Source organism: Oryx dammah, unplaced genomic scaffold (genome assembly GCF_014754425.2).
Source record: "Oryx dammah isolate SB20612 unplaced genomic scaffold, SCBI_Odam_1.1 HiC_scaffold_1, whole genome shotgun sequence".
In the NCBI taxonomy this organism is placed as follows: domain Eukaryota; kingdom Metazoa; phylum Chordata; class Mammalia; order Artiodactyla; family Bovidae; genus Oryx; species Oryx dammah.
The window spans coordinates 104,463,723-104,487,324 of NW_024070185.1; the positions used below are offsets into that span (position 1 = coordinate 104,463,723).

The 23,602-nt window shown below is 45.6% G+C and overlaps 1 protein-coding gene across 2 annotated transcripts in view; it reads right to left on the minus strand.

Annotated features, from left to right (window-relative positions):
* ASTN2 (astrotactin 2) overlaps positions 1 to 23,602 on the minus strand; it is a 1,024,651-nt gene that overhangs the window by 713,963 nt on the left and 287,086 nt on the right. For both annotated transcript variants that reach the window (XM_040241692.1, XM_040241685.1), the window contains exon 4: positions 4,631 to 4,783. In XM_040241692.1, the coding sequence (XP_040097626.1) occupies positions 4,631 to 4,783 (153 nt within the window). The remainder of the gene's footprint in view (positions 1 to 4,630; positions 4,784 to 23,602) is intronic.

Here is a 23,602-nt window from a genome sequence, read left to right on the forward strand (position 1 = left end):
TTGCACCCCAGTGTTCTCTGCACCACTATTTACAATAGCCAGAACGTGCACACAACCTAAATGTCCATCAAAAGAGGGAAGGATAAAGAAGATAAAGATAAATGGATAAAGATGTGGCACACACACACACACACACACACACACACACACACACACGGAATATTACTCAGCCATAAAAAGGAACAAAATCATGCTACTTACAGACACGTGGATGGACCTAGAGACTGGCATACAGAGTAAAATAAGTCATAAAGAGAAAAACAAATATTGCATATATGTAGGATCTAGAAAAATGGTACAGATGAACCTGTTTGCAAAACAAAAATACAGACACAGACACAGAAGAGAAAACACATAGACACCAAGGGCAGAAAGAGTGGATGGGATGAATTGAGAGACTGGGATTTAGAGGAGGAAATGCCAACCCACTCTAGTATTCTGGCCTGGGAGAGACCATGAACAGAGGAGCCTCGTGGGCTACTGTCCATGGGGTCACAAGAGTTGGAAACAACTTAGTGACTAAACCGCCACCAACACCATATACACTATTCTGTATAAAATACATAACGAATGACAATCTGCTGTATAGCACAAGAATCTCTACTTGATGCTCTGTGGCAACCTAAATGGGAGTCAAGATTGCTGGAAGAAATAACAATCTCAGACATGCAAATCATACCACTTTAATGGCAGAAAGTGAAGAGGAACTAAAGAGCCTCTTGATGAAGGTGAAAGAGGTGAGTGAAAAAACTGGCTTAAAACTCAACATTTGAAAAACTAAGATCTTGACATCCAGTCCCATCACTTCATGGCAAATAGATGGAGGAAAAGTGGAAACAGTGACAGATTTTATTTTCTTGGGATCCAAAACCACTGTGAATGGTGACTGTAGCCATGCAATTAAAAGATGCTTGCTCCTTGGAAAAACAGCTATGACAAACCTAGACAGCATATTAAAAAGCAGAGACATCACTTTGCTGACAAAGGTCAATATAATCAAAGCTATGATTTTTCCAATAGCCATGTATGGACATGAGAGTTGGACATAAAGAAGACGGAGTGCTGAAGAATTGATGCTTTTGAGCTGTGGTGCTGCAGAAGACCCTCGAGAGTCCCTTGACCGCAAGGAGATCCAACCAGTCAATGCTAAAGGAAATAACCCTGAATATTCACTGGAAAGACTGATGTTGAAGTTGAGGCTCCAATCCTTTGGCCACGTGATGCAAGACTCTGATTCTGGGAAATATTGAGGGCAAGAGGAGAAGGGGGTGACAGGGGATCAGATGGTTGGATGGCATCATTAACTGAATGGACATAAGTTTGAGCAAACTCAGGGAGATTATGAAGGACAGGGAAGCCTGGTGTGCTGCAGTTCATGGGGTCGCAAAGAGTCAGACATGACTTAGTGACTGAACAACAACAAGCGGCAAGAGATGGTGTTGTGTTAGTCCCTCAGTCCTGTCTGACTCTTTGGATCCCCACAGACTGGCCTGCCATGCTCCTCTTTCCATGGAATTCTCCAGGCAAGAGTACTGGAATTTGTTGTCATTCCCCTCTCCAGATTGTCTCAACCAAAGGATCAAACCAGGGTCTCCCGCACTTCAGGCAGATTCTTTACTCTCTGAGCCATCAAAACAGAAGGGATATACGTACATATAAGGCTGATTCACTTTGCTGTACAGCAGAAACTAACACAACATTGTAAATAACTATACACTAATAAAAATTAAAGAAAAAGTAAATATAACAGGGAATCACTGAATAATTTTAAGTGGAATAGTGACCTTATCTTATTTAAAAGATTACTCTGGCTTGCTTTGGGGAGAACCTCAGGAGGATATAGTCATAAGCAGGAGGTAAGAAGTGGCCGTGGTCACAATGGTGACTAACATATCTGGGACAAATTTGAAATACATTTAAGGGAAAAAAAATGAATTTCTACCTGTATGACTTCTCTTAGTCCCCATCTAACTTATAAATTAAAATGAGTTGATATTCAATTATGGTCTAAGCCAAATAATAGATTTCACTACCAATCTAATTCTGAAATTCAAGAAGGAAAACAGAATCCAACACGAAGGCCAAGTTTTTTCCCAAAAAAAAAAAAAAAAAGTCTGACACAGCATTGCTTATAATTGTGAAATAATGAGAAATAACCCAAATGCCTAACAAGGGCTTCCCTGCTGGCTCAGATGGCAAAGAATCCACCTGCAATGTGGAAGACCTGGGTTTGATCCCTGAGTTGGGAAGATCCCCTGAGGGCATGGCAACCCACTACAGTATTATTGCCCGGAGAATCCCCATGGACAGAGGAGCCTGGTAGGCTACAGTCCACGGGGTCGCAAAGAGTTGGACACAACAGAGCAACTAAGCACAGTACAAATGTCTAACAGAAAAGGCCTCCTTAAGACAGTTACGGTGCATAAAAGAGATGGTTATTGGAAGAAAGCGCTGACATAAAAAGTGTTAAGGATATGACATTAAGGAAAGGAATTCAGATTGATGGTGGAGAGCAGTGAAGTTATGGACTCGGCGTCAAGTGTATTTATGGAGACTGTATTTGTAGAGAGGATATGGGTAGGAGATTCTGGATGCTGGAGCAATAAAGATGGACAGTTAAAGCTGAGTGGAATTACAAGTGATCTCGAATGCTCAAGTCATGACAAATACAAGAGAGCATTTTTCAGTTCCTAATATACATTAGCTAAGAGCTCCAAGGTAGTCTACATTCTTCATCAGATGTTTACAACAATCCTCTGATGTAGGGGTCAGCATCCCCATTCTACAGAAGAGGAACTGGAGGCTCTGAGACAGACATCCATTGACTCTTCCAAAGCTAAGCAAGTTGACACCAACAGGGCTGGGTTAGTGCTCAGACATTGCTGACCTCAAAGCAACTATTCTTTATCATTATCCAGTGGTTCAACTGGGGGTTTACCACATGAATTCCAAAAAGGAACTCAATCCTCAACCTCTGTCTCAATTTATGACCTTGGCTAAATGTGTAGATCTTGGTTTTTCATTGGATACAGGAATTCACAGGATTAAGATCTAGAGAATAACAAGTGTCTACTATGCGTGCAGACACTGATTTAGTCTCAGAAACACAAAGATGATTCCAATAATAAGATACTTCCTGCCTTCAAAGAACTCTCTGTCTAGCTAAGGAGGGAGCCAGACATAAGCAAATGACATTACACAAAAATGGAGTCAGCCTTTAACACATGGATAAAGATGTGAGAGAATTCACACTTGGGAAAATTCAGGGTGAACTGTGATGGTGACTATCAGTGATCTCTTTGCCAATATACGCTATGCATGTTAAGCTTGGAAAGACAGGGAGGACTTCACTGGGATAGAATCTAATGGTTTAGTGGGAAAAAAAAGTTTGAGACTCAGACTGTTCAGCTCTACCTGGCTCTGATACTTACTAGAGTGTCCCTCTGGGTGACTCTGTGCCTTAGTGACAACACCATGGTACCTGTTACTGACCATCAAATGAGATAGGCAAAGCATTTAGCCCCCTGCCTGGAGTAATAAAGTGTCAATAACCGCCGATAAACATTCATCAGGGCTAGACAGGAATTTTCACGGAGAGGAAACGGTATGGAAAAGAACATGGAAGTGGAAACACATGGATTTAGAAGAACAGCACAGAGACTGGAGCTCTGCGGTGGCCTCAAAGGCCATTTTCGTAAGCAGGAACATTTCTGTAGACACTGGACAATCTCTGAAGCCAGGGAAGGAAGAGAGCGACATAATAAGAGCCAAGTTACAGGCACTAGAGAAGTAAGAGTCAAGAGGAAGAATGACTGGCTGGAGATCATGGAGTGGACAGAAGGATGAAGCTGAGTTTGGGAGTTTAGGCCATGATGGGGGTGGCGGTCGCCGCAGACACAAAGTCACCTGGGAGGTCAGAGGAAGAAGGAGATGGTGATGCTGCTGCTGATGATAATGATGGGGAGGAAAGGGAGGAGGGAGAGGGACAGATCTACTTTTTGATTGTATGCTGGCTGGCACTGTGCTGAGATGTTATGGCAAGCCAGGCAGAGACGAGTGGCTTGGAAAAGTGAAGAAACTGCCCCAAAGTGTTAGATAATGGCAGAACCAAAATTTGAATCTAGTCTGTCTAACTTACAGCACTCCTACTTTAACCACTAGATTCTCCAGGCAATGAAAGAGGGGGTCCAAACCCTGCTCTGTGACCCCAGTCTGAGAATGTCTCCCATGAGGACATCCTATCTCACACTCTCCAAAATGACACCAGTTCAGTTCAGTCACTCAGTATGACCAAAATGACACGAGCTACACTTAAAGTGTATCCCGCTGCTCTGCTGCTGTGCTGGGCACGTTCCATAGATTGATGCTAATCTTCCCAACCGCTCTAGGAGATGGCAATCCATTCCCATTCTCAGAGGAGGAGGCTGGGGCCCAGAGATGGGACCTTTACACCCAGGGACACAGGTCATCTCTCTGCAGGGTCCCAGATGAGATGACTTCTCGGGGAGAGAGTGGCGTGGGTTCTGTGAGCAGAGGGAAGCTGGGGGAAGAGGGCACCGTTCTTCCTGGCACCTTCAGAACCTGGGCAGAGCCGGTGGACATCCTGGCCGGAGATGCCCGGGGGACCTACCTCGGGGCCTGCTTCTCCTCTTCCGCCTCCCTGCTGAGACGCTGCGTGGTGCTGACTGCAGCTGACCGATCTCGATGGGCGTGTTCGCGCGGAAACTCTCCTTGAACTTCTGCATCAGGGACTCCACTGGCTCCTGTGTCGCCTCAGCCGCCGCTACAGGGTGGGCAATGGGGCTAAAGTTAGGGCTTGGCTCACCCTCAGGCCCTGGAGAATTGGGCTTGGGCCCCCCACCCCCTGTGTGTCTGGAGCTCCCTCCCAGACCCAGTGATGATGCAGGAGTCACAGAGGCCAGGAGAGATGAACCTGATACCCTGCACACTGATTGATGCCACGCCTACTGTGTTTTTAAGGGCACCACCCCCATGCCCTTGAGATATGATGGTGAACACCCTCCATGATTCCAAGAATCCACAGCTTGGTAGGACACAGATCGAGGCATTGCCAACACCTTGCAATACTCCTGTGATAGAATATAGAGTACTACAGGAGCACCAAGAAGGTCGGCTCACCCATCCTAGGAGTCAAGGTGGGCTTCCTGGAGGAGACAATACCTCTACCGAGACCTTAAACATGGTTAGGAATTAGCAAATAAGATAGAATCAGGGTGGAATTGCTGAGAAGATTTGGGATAAGAGAGTGCCCTGGGTGGAAGGAGAAGCATGTGCACAGACCTGAAGCCAGAAAGAACACAGTGCTTCAGCAAATGAAAGAAGTTCTGTGTGGCTGCTGTGGAGCCTGGGCAGAGCAGATGAGGCAGCAGAGGCCAGATCACCTTGAGAGCCACCTTGCGGAGTTAAAGATTTTTATCCCAAAGGCAAAAGGTGACTGTCGAAAGGTTTTAAAGAGGCAATTGGTATGCTCCAGTTAAATCCCTGTGATAACAATTGCTAACCAGAGTGTGGAGTACACACACAGAGGCAAGGAGAAAGGCAAGCCAGAGGCTTTTGCAGGAGCCAGCCAGAGACAAGGAAGCCTGAACCAGAACAGTGGCAGGAAAGGCAGACAGCAGCCCTGGGGTGAGCATCATTACAGGAGAATGGTGGCTGAGCTGGTAAAGAATCCGCCTGCAATGTGGGAGACCTGGGTTCAATCCCTGGGTTGGGAAGATCCTCTGGTGAAGGGAACGGCTACCCACTCCAGTATTCTGGCCTGGAGAATTCCATGGACTGTGTAGTCCACGGGGTCGCAGAGTCAGACACGACTGAGTGACTTTCACATACACACACTATGGTGCTGGAATACACAGACTGCTTGGTACAAGAACCCCATTTCACTAAGGGAAACTGAAGTTCCCCCCAAACAAGGCATCCAACTTGCTCTAAGCCACCAAGCAGTAGAGTCAAGCCTTCTAAACCCTACTCCAATGTTCCATTTGTTTCAATACCCTCCAAGGAGCTTCCGGTAGCCACATTTTCAGAAATTTCCAAATTGAGTCTGGTAGAAAGTTACAGGCAATGGAGAGAGTGATGTCAAAAGGGCAGAGGGGAAAAAAAAAAGTTGAAGATAAAAGTACAAAAAAAAAAACAAAACACAGAACTTGAGAAGGAAGCAGAGAGCCAACATAAAAGAAGAGAGGAAATGAGAAAGAAGAAAAGGAGATTGGCTGAATGGTCTCTGGGCCTTTGTTCTGAGAAATCCCCAAAGACAGTCCCGACTTTGAAATCTTCAGACTCAGCCCTCCCTCCACTGACATCTCCAGAGGCCGGGAAAGTTCTTCAGTTTAAGCCACCTGCTGTCTGATGGCAAGGAACGGGATGTGCTAAAGATTCCTGTTTCTTTGATGGGCCTTTTCCAGAATGGACAAAGAAGGCTTCTGAACATCCCAACACCAATTTTAAGGAGATCCTGTTTTCTCAGGAAGTTTTATCAGCTTAGACACAAATGTGTCTGCAGGGTAGCTCCTACCCAGAGGGCTGGTTTGGGTATCAGACACTGAGAAACCTCATCTTCAGGGACATAGAGGGGAATCCAAGCTTGCTAAGGAAAAGACAATGGACAATACAAGTGGCCCCGTGGTATATATGCCTCTTTTGATGTCCATATCCCCAGTTAAGTCTACTTAAAGGTGGGCCAAGAAGAAAGTCCCAAACACATGCCCACTACTCCAAGCCTATGAAACAGAATCCTCCAGCAAAAGCCTACAATCCCTTCTGAGAAGTACAGTCACGCCCAATCCTGATGCTTTAAACCTGGAAAGGAGACTGATCTACCCAAAACTGTCAGAAGTGGGCTATCCTGTGGTCCAAAGTCCAGAGTAAGTCACAGTCTGGAATCCACTAAGGTTGGGGGTGGGGCAAGACTCATACATATCTGTCAAATCCATGGATTCATTCACCTCCACACTCATTCATTCCTTCTACGGTATTTTCAGAAAATATGTCTTGGTCTGCTTGGGCTTACATAACAAAAATCATAGACTGGATAATGTAAACTGGTCAAATTCTCATTTGAAGATGGCTCCTTCTTACTGTTTGTCCATGTGGGATTTTCTCAGTGTATCCATGTTGAGAGGGAAGTGGGGACAGAAAGAGAGAGAGAGAAAGGGAGATAGATGTCTTCCTCTTCTTATGAGGACACAAACCCTATTTAATTAGGACCCCAACCTTATTTTCTCACTGAATTTTAATGACCTATCAAAAGCCTTGTCTCCAATACAGTCACACTAGGGGTTCGGGCTATAATATGTGAATTGTGGAATCCCCAGCTCAGTCTATAGCAGACTACATTTGGAGATGGGACTTTTAGAATGTAATTAATGAGACCATAAAATCAGGGCTCTACTCATATAGCACGGTGGCCTTCAGTTCAGTTACTCAGTCGTGTCCGACTCTTTAGGACGCCAAGAATTGCAGCACGCCAGGGCCTCCCTGTCCATCACCATCTCCTGGAGTTCACTCCAACTCATGTCCATCGAGTTTGTGATGCCATCCAGCCATCTCATCCTCTGTCGTCCCCTTCTCCTCCTGCTCCCAATCCCTCCCAGCATCAGAGTCTTTTCCAATGAGTCAACTCTTTGCATAAAGTAGCCAAAGTACTGGAGTTTCAGCTTCAGCATCAGTCCTTCCAATGAACACCCAGGGCTGATCTCCTTTAGGATGGACTGGTTGGATCTCCTTGCAGTCCAAGGGACTCTCAAGAATCTTCTCCAACACCTCAGTTCAAAAGCATCAGTTCTTCAGCGCTCAGCTTTCTTCACAGTCCAACTCTCACATCCATACATGACCACTGGAAAAACCATAGCCTTCACTAGATGGACCTTTGTTGGCAAAGTAATGTCTCTGCTTTTCAATATACTACCTAGGTTGGTCATAACTTTCCTTCCAAAGAGTAAGCATCTTTTAAGTTCATGGCTGTAGTAACCATCTGCAGTGATTTGGGAGCCCCCAAAAATAAAGTCTGACACTGTTTCCACTGTTTCCCCATCTATTTCCCATGAAGTGATGGGACCAGATGCCATGATCTTCATTTTCTGAATGTTGAGCTTTAAGCCAACTTTTTCACTCTCTTTCATTTTTGTCAAGAGGCTTTTTAGTTCCTCTTCACTTTCTGCCATAAGGGTGGTGTCATCTGTATATCTGAGGTTATTGATATTTCTCCCAGTAATCTTGATTCCAGCTTGTGCTTCTTCCAGGCAAGCGTTTCTCTTGTTGTACTCTGTATAGAAGTTAAATAAGCAGGGTGACAATATACAACCTTGACGTACTCCTTTTCCTATTTGGAAACAGTCTGTTGTTCCATGTCCAGTTCTAACTGTTGCTTCCTGACCTGCACATAGGTTTCTCAAAAGGCAGGTCAGGGGCTCTGGTATTCCCATCTCTTTCAGAATTTTCCACAGTTTACTGTGTTCCACACAGTCAAAGGCTTTGGCATAGTCAGTAAAGCAGAAATAGGTGTTTTTCTGGAATTCTCTTGCTTTTTTCATGATCCAGAGGATGTTGGCAATTTGATCTCTGGTTCTTCTGCCTTTTCTAAAACCAGCTTGAACATCAGGGAGTTCACAGTTCACGTATTGCTGAAGCCTGGCTTGGAGAATTTTGAGCATTACTTTACTAGCAAGTGAGATGAGTGCAATTGTGTGGTAGTTTGAGCATTCTTTGGCATTGCCTTTCTTTGGGATTGGAATGAACACTGCCCTTTTCTAGTCCTGTGGCCACTGCTGAGTTTTCCAAATGTGCTAGCATATTGAGTGCAGCACTTTCACAGCATCATCTTTCAGGATTTGAAACAGCTCAACTGGAATTCCATCACCTCCACTAGCTTTGTTCATAATGATGCTTTCTAAGGCCCACTTGACTTCACATTCCAGGATGTCTGGCTCTAGATGAGTGATCACAGCATTGTGATTATCCAGGTCGTGAAGATCTATTTTGTACAGTTCCTCTGTGTATTCTTGCCACCTCTTCTTAATATCTTCTGCTTCTGTTAGGTCCATACCATTTCTGTCCTTTATTGAGCCCATCTTTGCATGAAATGTTCCCTTGGTATCTCTAATTTTCTTGAAGAGATCTCTAGTCTTTCCCATTCTATTTCTTTTCCTCTATTTCTTTGCATTGATCGCTGAAGAAGGCTTTCTTATCTCTCCTTTCTGTTCTTTGGAATTCTGCATTCAGATGCTTATATCTTTCCTTTTCTCCTTTGCTTTTCGCCTCTCTTCTTTTCACAGCTATTTGTAAGGCCTCCCCAGACAGCCATTTTGCTTTTTTGCATTTCTTTTCCATGGGGATGGTCTTGATCCCTGTCTCCTGTACAATGTCACGAACCTCATTCCATAGTCCATCAGGCACTCTGTTTATCAGATCTAGTCCCTTAAATCTATTTCTCACTTCCACTGTATAATCTTAAGGGATTTGATTTAGGTCATACCTGAATGGTCTAGTGGTTTTCCCTATTTTCTTCAATTTGAGTCTGAATTTGGTAATAAGGAGCTCATGATCTGAGCCACAGTCAGCTTCCGGTCTTGTTTTTGCTGACTGTATAGAGTTTCTCCATCTTTGCCTGCAAAGAATATAATCAATCTGATTTCGGTGTTGACCATCTGGTGATGTCCACGTGTAGAGTCTTCTCTTGTGTTGTTGGAAGAGAGTGCTTGTTATGACCAGTGCGTTCTCTTGGCAAAACTCAAGAAGAGAAAGATTTCCCCTATCTCCCTTGCAGACAGCAAGAGAAGGTGGCCATTTACATGGCACAAAGAGAGCCTTCAGGAGAACCCGCCCATGCTGACGCCCTCCAGAGCTGGGGAAGAGTAAACGTCTGCTGTTTAAGCCCTCCAGTGCATGGTCTTTTGCTATGGTGGGTCTAGGAGACTAAGTCACAGTCACGTTGGGGGTTAAGGCTTCAGCATATGCATTTGAGGGGGACATAAACTTTTGGTCCATAACAGGGTATGATGGTAGAAACAACAACAAATAAAACCCCTCTGTGGTGCTCACCAAGTGGACCGGAAGACCAACAGTAATGACATGCATGACAAGAGAAATGCAACATTTGCAAGTAATACGTACCAAAAAGGAGACGTGAAAGATGATATAAAGGGCTATGTTGGAGGGATATGCCTTTGTCTAGGAAAGCCATAGAAATTTGTTTCAAGGACGTGAGCAGCATGACTAAGATCTGGCAAGAGTGTGAGTTAATCAGGTGAAAAGGGAGCTGCTAGTGGGGCTGCAGGGGAAGAAAGCAGAGGGGTCAGAAGAAAGAGTCTAAACAAAGACTCCCCATGGGGAGCAGAAATGTGGGGGTTCCAATCACCCCTGCAGCTGAAAAGCTGAAAGCACGTGGTATGAGATCATCTAGAGAGGTAGGAAATCCCAGTACTAACACTAACCTTGACCTTCACCCTAACCCTCACTCTTCTGGGTCTTATCAAGGAGAGAACACGGTGAAGGTTTTAGGTGGCAGATCTTCACTGAGGGAAGATGGCTCTGGTGGTAGCAAGAAGAATTCACTGGAGAAGGTCAGAAATAGAAGTGAGAAGGCCAAGTAGGAAGGTGGTGTCAGAGCACAGAAGTCCGTATATGAGATGTATGCGATCTAATCCATGTACGAGATGCTAGAGTAGCAGAGGTGGAGACAGAAATAAAGGAGATGGATCAGGAGAGAGCAGAGACAGAAATGGCAGAGTGGTGGAGACAGAGCAACGGGGAAATGTGAGAGCTATTTTGTAGGAGTAACTCCCACAGGAGTGGTGGCTGACAGGAAAGGGAGGATAAGGGAGAGGGAGGTAGAGAGCACGACTCCAGGTCTGGCAGAAGAAGTACCTCTCAATGAGGGGAGAGACATCGCAAGAGGTATGAGTGTGAGTTTCGTTTTAGGGAAGAGTACTTGATGCCTCCCAGATGTCTGCGTGGAGAAGGGTTGAGTAGCTGTGGGTCTTGTACTCACCAGAGAGAAACTGGACTCTACGGAGGCTCTACACATGCATTCTTTAAAGAGGTAGAAAGGGAGTGTGTGTGATGATTCAGAACATTAGCTTCTGACACAGTGCAGGCCATGGAACTCAGACCCACTCCTGACCTGCACTATCTGATCTCTCTTTCACCCCTAGACCCATCTTCCAACCACGGGTTCATTCTGCTCCTCTGTTTCCTGGAGGCAGACCCTCAACGGGCTACGCTGCAGGTCTTCGTTATCTGGCTACTGGGTGAGTTCTCCCAGGGAGATGGCCTGGAAGGATCTGCGAGGAGGAGGTTTGAGGGGATGTCTTCCCTTGCTCCTTTCCCGTTTCCACATCATATTTCTGACAGAGACTGGGACCCTTGGGGCTTCTCTGGTGGCTCAGATGGTAAACAATCCACCTGCAACGCGGGAGACCTGGGTTCGATCCCTGGATTGGGACGAACCCCCGGAGAAGAGAATGGCAACCCACTCCAGTATTACTGCCCGGAGAATCCCAGGGACAGAGAAACGAGGCAGGCTACAGTCCACGGGGTCACAAAGAGTCGTCAAATGACTGACCCTCCACAATCATAACCTCTGCCACGGCCCCCTTTCCACAACCAGTCCTCAGAGACTCTAATAAAACCATGCCCTCTCCCTGCCCCTTCAGATCTAGGAATTAGTCGTGGGCTTCCTGATACTTATTTTTTTCCTGGTTTCTCCCCATTGATTCTCTGCACTCTGACTATTCTCTATAAACAGTAACTTTGTTGAATTTCTCCTAAAAAATCCCATTGGAGGACGCCTTCTTTGCCCAGCTGGAACCTCGACTGATACATCATCCCTTTTCATCGTGGCTCTGACATTCAGCAACTCCAAAAGGTCAGCCTCTTCCTATCCTGTTATTTCTGCTTTACTTTCTCCTAAGCTGATGCCAATCTGACCAGCTGGGAGCAGAGGAAGATACACAGATAGGCAAGGTTTGCTCCCCTGGGCTGCAGGGGTTTCTGATCCCGACCATAGCAAATCCTATCCATCTGTTTGGCTGCTCTTGCCTTGGTGACGGTGCCAGGAGCCCAGACAGGCTTAGAGCGGGAAGTGCATATGCAAACCCCTCCATGCCCTCCTTCATCCTCGGTAACACTCTCTCCCGCCCCCGTCCCTCTCAATCCCATCCGGTAGCTCTATCAATATCAATATATCAAGTTGTCCAAACAAGCCACATTACCTCCTGGTACCCGCTGAGCTCTGCCTCCCCAGAGCAGCAAAATGCTCACCCGTCGCCTGGATGAATGCAACAGATGGTACTTAATCTGAGCATCGCGGCAGGCCCGGGAAAGGGAGGGGAGGAGGGGGAAGCGGCCTCTTTCTAATTGACATATGAGAGATTGTCAAGCTTAATGGGAATGAACCGCTGGGGCTTGAGGAGACTGAAGCCCCAGCCCCCAAGCCAAGATGGAGAAAAGAGAAGAGGAAAAAGGTGCAGGGAGGAGGCAGATGAAGCAGGAATGGAAAGGAAAGCTGTGCTCTGCAATCAAGGTCAGGATGTGCAAACGGAGAGATGGAAGAGTGGAAAGGACATGAGAGAGCTGGAAAAATAATAAAGGGAAGGGAAAGGGAAGGATAAGGAGGATAGGGGAGGAGACAGAGACAGTGAGAGGAGGGTGAAGACAAGGCAGACCCGAGTGCCTCTGCAAACGCATAAAGGTTGTGTTGGTTTTCAGACACCAGGCAAGCTTCAGCCTGATACTTCCCCCTATAGAACAGGCACTGCCTGACCTGTCTACATTGGTATTCACCAAGGCCATGTTCAAACACTCATGCACTCTTCTCCCTCCAGCACAGACTGTGAAGTCTACCACTGAAACTTGTCTGGGTTTGGGTTCAAGTTTCTGTCTCAGCTTTATCATCATCCTCTTTAATATTTCTAGATTCATCCAGTCTATTTATAAAGAAAACTCACGATTCTTGAAAAATTCACCAATTCTCTGCCAGGCAAGGAGGCTGACTTTTTTTTTTTTTTTAATGTTTGCTCACTTATTCCTCCTAACAGCTTTGAAAAGTGTCATTAGCTATTTAGAAATGAGGAAATTGAGGCCTGAAGAAGTTAAATAGTCTCCGAGGCTCACACTCTTGAAAACGGCAGAGCTGGGATTTAGACTCAGGTTATGACTGGTGGCTCAGATGGTGAAGAATCTCCCTGCAATGCAGGAGACCCAGGTTCAGTCCCTGAGTCTGGAAGATCCCCTGGTGAAGGGAATGGCTACCCACTCCAGTATTCTTGCCTGGGGAATTTCACGGACAGAGGAGCCTGGCCAGCTGCAGTCCATGGGGTTGCAGGGTCAGACAGGACTGAGGGACTAACACTTCACCTTCACTATGACTCAGAACCCAGCTCCATTCACTGTTCCACCCTACACATACCCTTCCTGGCCTGCCTGGTGGACAGACATGGATATCCTAGTCTTTGAGTTTGGAGATGACTTCTTTGAGCCTGGAAAGTAACTCTGAGAGCTTAGCCACCCGTCTTAAATCAACTGGACAAGAGTCCCCTGCAATCTGGTCCTGGCTGGAGCCAGGGGCTCACCTTGGGTAAAGTCCGACCTGCTTTGCCAAGGAACCTTGTTCAGTGTCGATGGTCAAGACTGTCTGGCCTGGAGGGCCTAGACTCAGCGCATGGCCCATGCTGTCAGTTCCGTTGCCCTACAGAACCATGTTCAGAGAACCAGCCAACAGGTAGGCACCACTTGTCCATACTGCCTCGTGCAATGTGTGAGAAAGTCTCCCCGAGTTCCAGTGTCGGCTCTGCCAGTGAATGATGGAGCCACTCCCTTCTCATTCACAACCCTCAATTTCTCTAAACGTCTGCTGGGTTTGGGGGAGGATTAAATGTAATTATGTATATAAACTGTCTAACAGAGCTTCTAGAATGTAGTAAGTGATCAACCCAGCTCCCTCTCACTCTTCAGCTTCATGATTGCTCAGTTCATCCATCCATCCATCCATCCATTTAGTCATTCACTGTGAAAGGCATCTCCGATATAAGATACCTACTTTGAAATCACTTTAGGTATACGTTTCCCTTTTACTCAGATGTGAAAGTAGAGGCACCAAGAGACAAAGTCATCAAAAAAATTAAAAAAAACAAAACAAAAAAAAAACGTCAGCAGCAAAACAAGGTCCAACACTGAGGTCTCCAATTTCTGCATCCAGTTTCCCCAAAGTATAGAATAATATTCATCTCAGACCTTGTGATGGTCAATTTTACGTGTCAACTTCACAAAGCTGTAATACCGAGCTATTTAGCCAAACATTTCCCTAGATGCACCACCCTTATGGCAGAAAGTGAAGAGGAGCTAAAAAGCCTCTTGATGAAAGTGAAAGAGGAGAGTGAAAAAGTTGGCTTAAAGCTCAACATTCAGAAAACGAAGATCATGGCATCTGGTCCCATCACTTCATGGGCAATAGATGGGGAAACAGTGGAAACAGGGTCAGACTTTATTTTTTGGGGCTCCCAAATCACTGCAGATGGTGACTGCAGCCATGAAATTAAAAGACGCTTACTCCTTGGAAGGAAAGTTATGACCAACCTAGATAGCATATTCAAAAGCAGAGACATTACTTTGCCCACTGGTCCATCTAGTCAAGGCTATGGTTTTTCCAGTGGTCATGTATGGATGTGAGAGTTGGACTGTAAATAAGGCTGAGAGCCAAAGAATTGATGCTTTTGAGTCCCTTGGACTGCAAGGAGATCCAACCAGTCCATTCTGAAGGAGATCAGCCCTGGGATTTCTTTGGAAGGAATGATGCTAAAGCTGAAACTCCAGCACTTTGGCCACCTCATGAGACAAGTTGACTCATTGGAAAAGACTCTGATGCTGGGAGGGATTGAGGGCAGGAGGAGAAGGGGATGACCCAGGATGAGATGGCTGGATGACATCATGGACTCGATGGACGTGAGTCTGAGTGAACTCCGGGAGATGGTGATGGACAGGGAGGCCTGGCGTGCTGCGATTCATGGGGTCGCAGAGTTGGACATGACTGAGCGACTGAACTGAAGTTAATACTTTAATTAGTAAACTTTGAGTAAGATGGCCCTCTCTAACACACATGGGCTTCATCCGGTTAGCTGAAGGCCTCACTAGAAAAAAAGAAGAAAGGAACTCTGCTAGCAGACTGCCTTCAGACCTGAGCTGCAACAACTCTTCCCTGGATTTCTAATCTCCTGAGTGAGTGAGTGAAAGTCGCTCAGTCGTGTCCGACTTGTTGTAACCCCATGGACTATAGCCCACCAGGCTCCTCTGTCCATGGAATTCTCTAGGCAAGAATACTGAAGTGGGTTGCCATTCCCTTCTCCAGGGGATCTTGGAGAGCCAGGGATGAAACCCAGGTCTCCTGCATTGCAGGCAGACTCTTTACCATCTGAGTCACCAGCGAAGGCCCCTCTAACCTCCTAGCCTCCCCTGAAAATACTGGACCTGTCAGTCTCCACAACACATGAGAAGATTCCTTAAATCTCAACAGATTGAAAGATACATGGGATGTATCTAACCAACAGATGATGTATGGATATGAATACGGATGCAAATATGGATATATAGGGCTTCCCAGGTGGCACTAGTGGTGAAGAACCTGGGTGCCAGTGCAGGAGACAGAAGAGACACGAGTTCCATCCCTGGGTCAGGAGGATCCCCTGGAGGAGGAAACGGCAACCTACTCCATTATTCTTGCCTGGAAAATCCCCATGGACGAAGAAGCCTGGCAGGCTACAGTCCATGGGGTCACAGAGTTGGACACAACTGATCGACTAAGCACAGCACAGGCAATCAGAGAAGGCAGCCCGGACACAAAGAACACTTCGGCTAGGAAGATATGGGAGAGGAGGAAAGAGCCATCAAATTTGGAAGGTGTGAGAATCCAGTTCCAGAATCCAACATTCCCTCTCATATAGGAATCATCTTTTCAATAAAGAATAAAGAAGTAGCAAAGAAAACAGCCAGGGTTGCCTAACCAGCTGAGAATGCTCCACGACTAGAATAAATTTAAAACTCACGTACACATTTTTTTTTTTTTTAACTGACCAGCTCTTCCCAATTCTCAGGGATAAACACTGATGGATAGAATTTTCTCACTTTTTAGTTTTCTCTTCCACAAATGTTCTTAAGCCTTTTGTGCCTGGCACAACTTATCTTCAAACAAGTGCCTGCAGACAAGACAAATGAACAAACAGCAACAAATACAAATTGAAAAACTTGGGACTAGCCTTCTCTTATATATATGATCTGGGGTCTGTCAGTTAATACTGCAGACTTGTAGGGTGGTAATAATTTCTGCTGGAGAACTGCACTGAGTTTGAATGATGGAATTAAATGAAGCAATATTTTCCTCTGCTCTGTTAAAAACACAACACCTTCCAGGTTCCACAGTCCCTAGCCAGGACACAGATGGTCTCAAAGATTCCTTCCAGCTCCGTGGCCTTGTAGTTAGAAATGTAAATGAAAAGTGCTTTCAACAAGATGAATACAATAACCACAGGCTTAACTGCATGCGTCAGTCTGCAAAGCACTTTCACCTCTCTCAGCTAACTCTGTCTCCGTGTGTGTGTGTTTGTTATTTGCTCCGTCATGTCTGACTCTTTGCAACCCCACAGACCAGGCTCCTCTGTCCATGGAATTCTCCAGGGCAAAATACTGGGCTGGGCAGCCATTCCCTTCTACAGGCGATCATCCTGCCTCTGGGGTCAAACCGAGGTCTCCTGCATTGCAGGCAGATTCTTCACTGTCTGAGCCACCAGAGAAACCCAGTGCTGTCTTTACTACATCAGGACCACAGAGGCAGAGGAGTTTTCCAGAGGATGGGCTGGAGTTTACACCAGAAATCAACAAGTGCTGTTCAAAGGAGAAAGGATCAAGCAACTAGACAGGCTGGGCCAGAGACTTCTTGGTCACTTTATTAACACCTTGGTAGCAAGGCACGGCTACGGAAAGGCTTCAGAACTAGCCACAGTTTGGAATGTTAGCTATGTTTCTCACTAGCTGTGATACTTAGGTAAATTGCTTAACTACTCAGAGCCTCTGCTTCTCCAAGTGTTAAAATGGGGTTTGCAATTTCAACTTCATAGAGCTGTTTTTGGATTAAATGAGATGTTAAAAATGCTTATCACAGCGCCTGATACAGAGTAAGCATTTTAAAGATGAGACTTAATATTGTTACTGCCAAAAAGATCTTAGACCATCAGTCACAGCAAATCCAGTCTTCTACCCACCCCCAGATGGTGTGTGTGTGCCTAGAATCTGATGGAACAGACTCAGCCACAAGTCAGATTCTTCTCCTAGACTCATTCTTTTCATAACTGCAAAGGAAGGCCATGTGTGTGGCTCAGCACTCCTTAGCACTAGAGGGCCACCCACACTCCACAACTGGAATTCTTCATCTGACACCATTCTTGGGTGCTATATCCTAAGGTGGGCATTAGGGATACAACAATAAATTGAAATATAGAGCCTTCTTTCGGAGAAGGCAATGGCAACCCACTCCAGTACTCTCACCTGGAAAATCCCATGGACGGAGGAGCCTGGTTGGCTGCAGTCCATGGGGTCGCAAAGAGTCGGGCACGACTGAGCAACTTCACTGTCACTTTTCACTTTCATGCACTGGAGATGGAAATGGCAACCCACTCCAATGTTCTTGCCTGGAGAATCCCAGGGACGGGGAGCCTGGTGGGCTGCCATCTACGGGGTCGCACAGAGTCAGACACGACTGAAGCGACTTAGAAGCAGTAACAGAAGCAGAGCTTTCTTTAAAACACAACACTGCTTAGTGGAAGAGACAAATAGAGATAAGAAAAATATACTGTACTAAGTGCCCAGTGATGAGATGGCTGAAAATGAGTTTTCTAATTCCTTCTGCAAGTGGAAAAGCTATAGAGAATTCCCAAAGGAGCTTTGAACTTGCCTGACACTTGAAGGCAGAACCAGGTAAAGAGAATGACAAAAAGAGTAGAATCAGCAGGGAAAAGGGAGAAGGCAATGGCATTCCACTCCAGTGCTCTTGCCTGGGAAATCCCAAGGATGGAGGAGCCTCGTGGGCTGCAGTCCATGGGGTCGCTAAGAGTTAGACTCGACTGAGAGACTTTACTTTCCCTTTTCACTTTCATGCGTTGGAGAAGAAAATGGCAACCCACTCCAGTGTTCTTGCCTGGAGAATCCCAGGGACAGAGGAGCCTATGGGCTGCCATCTATGGGGTCGCACAGAGTTGGACACGACTGATGCGACTTAGCAGCAGCAGCAGCAGGTAAAAGGGGGGAAAGAAATGTAGAGAAAATCCTACACAGTTTGGTTTTTCAAGAGCTTCAGGTGAGAGGTGATTGTACAAAGAACATCTATCTTTGAGCAAGGAAGGTGGGCCTGGCTCTTTTGGAGGACTCCTACCTCCCTTCCCAGTTCAGTTCAGTTCAATCACTCAGTCTTGTCTGCCTCTTTGCAACCCCATGGACTGCAGCACGCCAGGCCTCCCTGTCTATCACCAACTCCCAGAGCTTTCTCAAACCCATGTCCATTGAGTAGGTGATGCCATCTAACCATCCCATCCTCTGTCATCCCCTTCTCCTCCTGCCCTCAATCTTTCCCAGTATCTGGGTTTTCTCAAATGAGTCAGTTCTTAGCATCAGGTGACCATGGTTCAAAAGGTCCATTTCTTCTGAGAGCCCTTCTACCCAGCTTCATTAATCTTTCCAGTGCCTTTTTTATTATTTCAGACACCCAAGGTGTAGCAAGGGCATGCAGTTTAGGAATCTGATAGACCTGTGTTTAACCTTCACTCTATCATTTATTCATTATGGGACTCGACATCTCTAAGCCCCAGTTCTCCATAAGTAAAATCTTGAGCATAAGTCTGCTCAGGAACTGTGAAGTTTTGTTTCTTTGGGCTTTCCAGGTGGCACCAGCAGCAAAGAACCTGCCTGCCAGTGCAGGAGACTTAAGAGACATGGGTTTTGATCCCTGGGTCAGGAAGCTCCCCTGGAGCAGGGCATGGAAACCCACACAGTATTCTTGCTTGGAGAATCCCATAGACAGAGGAGCCTGGTGGGCTTTGGTCCATAGAGTTGCACAGGGTTGCAAGAGTCGCAAAGAGACTTCACAAGCACATTTGTTTGTTTACTTATTTTGGTTAAGATTCAAAGCAGTAATATAGTAAGGTGCTTAGCACAGTATGCAAAATGGATTAAGCACTCAACAAAGTACAGCCTTTATTACCATTCTTGTTAGTCAGCTTAAGTGAGATAAGCTTACAGAAGGCCTTGCACTGGGTCCAAACTTAATACAGACTAGGTTCTTCATTTCCCTATTGGGTAACTCATTACCTGTGACAAAGAATGGTGGATGTTAACGCCCTACTGTGCTCTCATGTATAAATCTGACCTTCATCTCTGACTTTAGCTACTCCCAGGGCTTGCACCCAGTGTCAACCAAACCCCATGGCTACACCTGAGATTTTCCCAGCCATAATCCAGGACCTGTGTGTGGCTATTATTTCTATTAAGCCTGGAAATCAAGCCTCTGCTCATAGTCCTCCGTCTATTCTTACATCTTGCCCTTTCATGCTCATCAGCTATGACCTGCAATATCCTGAATGTAAAGTATACTGTGGCAAACATGGGATTTTTTATATGTACATATAAAGAGAGAGAAAGAGAGAGAGACAGATCTGTTGCTCATAAACTCTAGTTTCATCATTTTTAGCCCAGAGGAGAGGATGCTGAGCCAAAGACAAGAGGATGTTGTCTTTCTGGCAGCTGGTTGGCATGGAAGGGAGAATCCCACTCTCATCCCTATTCCCTTCCTTCCCCCAAATTTTACCTCCTCCTGGTTTTAGTTTTCCCCCAGAGAGTTAGCTTGGATATTTCTGGTTGATCCATTACTAAGCGTCACCTAAATGCAGCATTGTAACTTGCCAAGAAATCTCATTAGTCATATAATCATAAGAACAATGACAGTTACCATTCTAGAGTGTTATAATGCACCAGGTACTATTTGAAAGTAAACAAGCCATGGTTGGATATAATTCTCATAATGACTATGGTAAATGGAACTTCACCACTCCTTGCACCCACCTATTGTTATAACTTCATTGTGGATGGAGTGTACTTCATTGTCCCTTGATTTGTATTCAGTTACATGACTTGTTTTGTCTGAGAGTATGTCGGTAGAAGTCAGTGTGCACCAGTTATGAACACAGGCTTCAAGAGGCATCACATATGTAAGCTCACACATTTATACCTGCCACCTTCATGAGGAGGATGTGTCCCAGGGAGCCTACTGGTCCAAGAAAGGTGATGGACATAAGAGTAGATTCATAGCTTTTTATCATGGAGTGGACTCACTCTACTCCTATAGCCCAGGTCATTGACACCAACCAATCTGTAGATGCTAAGCCATCCATCCGCGATGAGCAAAACACTCCATCTAATCCACAGACCCTTGGCAAATCACTGCTTATTACTGGATGCCACTGAGGTTTCACAGTTGTTTTTTATGTAGCTTTATTGTGGCAATGACTGACGGATACATTTCCATCTTACAAGTGGGTAAGGGAGGCACAACAAGATTAATTAATTTCCAAGGGTCAGATAGCCTATAAATAGCAGAGCTAGGCAAACGGCTTCACATACCATACCATGGCTTGTTTTGGAATGGGACCAATAAACATGGTTTAATGAACAGACTTTCACATTGGAGCAGATGAAAGGAATTCCTTATCAGTCAGCTTTCCTTTAGACCATATTAATGATAGTGAGAATAATCCCAGAAATAACCACCACCTGAAACTGAGGTGTCTCTCTCCAGTGGTGATATGGGTGATAACACATCCATTCAGAGCTTTCAGGGTTGGGCTATGCTTGCTTAATGAATAGAAAAACCGTATCACGGTGTATACTCAGTTCAGTCGCTCAGTCGTGTCTGACTCTTTGTGACCCCATGAACCACAGCACGCCAAGCCTCCCTGACCATCACCAACTCCCGGAGTCCACCCAAACCCATGTCCATTGAGTCGGTGATGCCATTCAGCCATCTTATCCTTGGTCGTCCCCTTTTCCTCCTGCCCTCAATCTTTCCCAACATCAGGGTCTTTTCAAATGAGTCAGCTCTTTGCATCAGGTGGTCAAAATACTGGAGTTTCAGCTTCAACATCAGTCCTTCCAATGAACACCCAGGACAGATTAGGAATCAAATGAGGGACATGAAAAATACACCTGGTGACATCGGTGCATTACTGACCCATGCTGATGTGGGAGAGCGAACGATAGAACCTGGATGGTTCTTACAAATTCAACTGGCAGATTTTCCACCCATGTTCCTTGAAGGACAAATTTTCCCAGTACAAAAAGGTGGTTATAAATTTAAACACATGTAAGTCTACTGTAGCAAATGGAGGGGTTTTGGAGTGAAAAGAATGCATCTGCATTATAAATATGTCCTATTTCTCACTATTAAACTCTTAAAAATAGACTGGCTAAATATACAGACAATAATGGATTGAAGCTGAGTCGGTGTTACTATAAGGCTCCAGATTTTCCATTAAATGACTTATAATTTCAGCTTCCCATTTCTACATGACAGTTAGAGCAGGCTTGCTTTATTCTGCGTGATTATATGCCACCACCACACAAAAATACCAGTAGACTAGAGAGCAACCCCGGTGGGGGGGGGGTAGCAGAGGATCCTGAATGGAAAACTCAGCAGATCTAGAGGAAGAAGGCCAGATCTTCACCTCCAGCCCAGCTGCCACGTGACTTTGAACACCTCCACAGGCCTCTCTAAGCCTCAGAAAATAAAACTTCCTGGGAGATTCATTGGAAACAGTACACATACAAAGAAGTAAGACAAGACCACATGGTAAAAACATGATGTAAAATGATTTTATCATCATGAAAAGTGAAAGTGAAGTCGCTCAGTAGCTCAGTCGTGTCCGACTCTTTGTGATCCCGTGGACTGTAGCCTACCAGGCTTCTCTGTCCATGGGATTCTCCAGGCAAGAATACTAGAGTGGGTTACCATTTCCTTCTCCAGGGGATCTTCCCGACCCAGGGATTGAACCCGGGTCTCCTGCATTGGAGGCAGACACTTTAACCTAAACCCTGAACCTCTTAACATCTGCTCATCCTTGAGCACGATGGCCATGACTCGCTGAACCTTGGTTATTTTTTCATGTAGTAAATAGAGATGAGGGTATCTATAAGAAATCTTTGAATAAGCACACTAGTTATACCATAAACTCATACTTGTTGACTTGTTGAGTGTTTACTCTATGCCACTCACCACCAGCCTAGAAAGTAGGTGATATTAGTATTTCCATACGGAGCAGAGGCTGACCTGGAGTCCAAGCTGGCCTAACTCTGATCTTAACTACTGCTGCAAATGAAGAGAGAAACACAAGAAGGATGTGGGGAAAGCAGAGAAGGAATCAGTCTGTGGAATGGTGGGGCTGGCCCAGGCACCTCTGGAGAGCTGTAGAGGCTGGCATATGCATCTTAGGAACTATTTTTATTCCACAGCTAGATAATCCTGAATTATCTTCCTCTTTCTTATTTAGTCCTGGTTAAACTGGCTCAGCTAAGTATTATGGATGCCTCTTTTTCTTTCTATCCTTTTCCCAGGGAGCAGCCAAAAAAACTGAGTGAAGGCAGGAGAGAGAGCTGGAAATCATGTCTTTAGTGGAGCAGAACAAATTCCTCCTCTGATGTTTTTTGGTGAAATAATAGAGATCCATCCTAGGGAGCCATTTGTACAGGGAGCCTGTGTGCACGGGCGGATGGGTCTTGAGAAACACTCTCATTTTGCTAGATGTGCACAATGAAGTAGAGAAATGTGATAAAAGAAAGAGGCAGAAAGGCAGTGATAGGACTCCCCAACTCAGCTCATCCAGTCGCAACCCTGGAGATCCTGGCGACCCTGGAAGGGGGCTCACACACCAGTCACCATTCTGATAAGGAGTACTGCAGGATTACAAACAACACTTGCTATTTCTCCCCTGAGTCGGCCTCTCCTTCTTCACCGTTCAGCTCTTATCAGTCACATTCTGATTTAAATCACTAGAATGTGGACCCTGCACGCCTGGATTAGATGTGGGTGTCCAGGGACCGTCCTGATGGTCTGGTGGTTGAGATTCCACGCTCCCAGTGCAAGGGGCCTGGGTGATATCCTGCATGCCAAAGACTGAAGATCCTACATGCCGCAACAAGACTGGGTGCAGCCAAATAAATCAGTATTTTAAAGAGACGTGGGTGTCCAAGGAGGTTTTCTGGAGTCTGCACCAATAACACACATTTTATAAACACACTTTCAGCTTGGGGTCCTTTCTCCCTCTCTTGTCACTTCCATTCAATAGTTTGGGCATCAGAGATTTCAACGTAAGTTAATGGTAAGGTGACCACTGAGGGAAGAATAGCAATCTCTATTGTGCATTGCCCAGACCCCACCTAGAGAACTGTATTGAGATCTGAATGTTACATCAAGGATATAATTAGCAAAGTAGCACAGATCCAGATATGAGAAGCTAGACTAATATGAAAGCTTGTAATGGAATCATAAGGAACAATG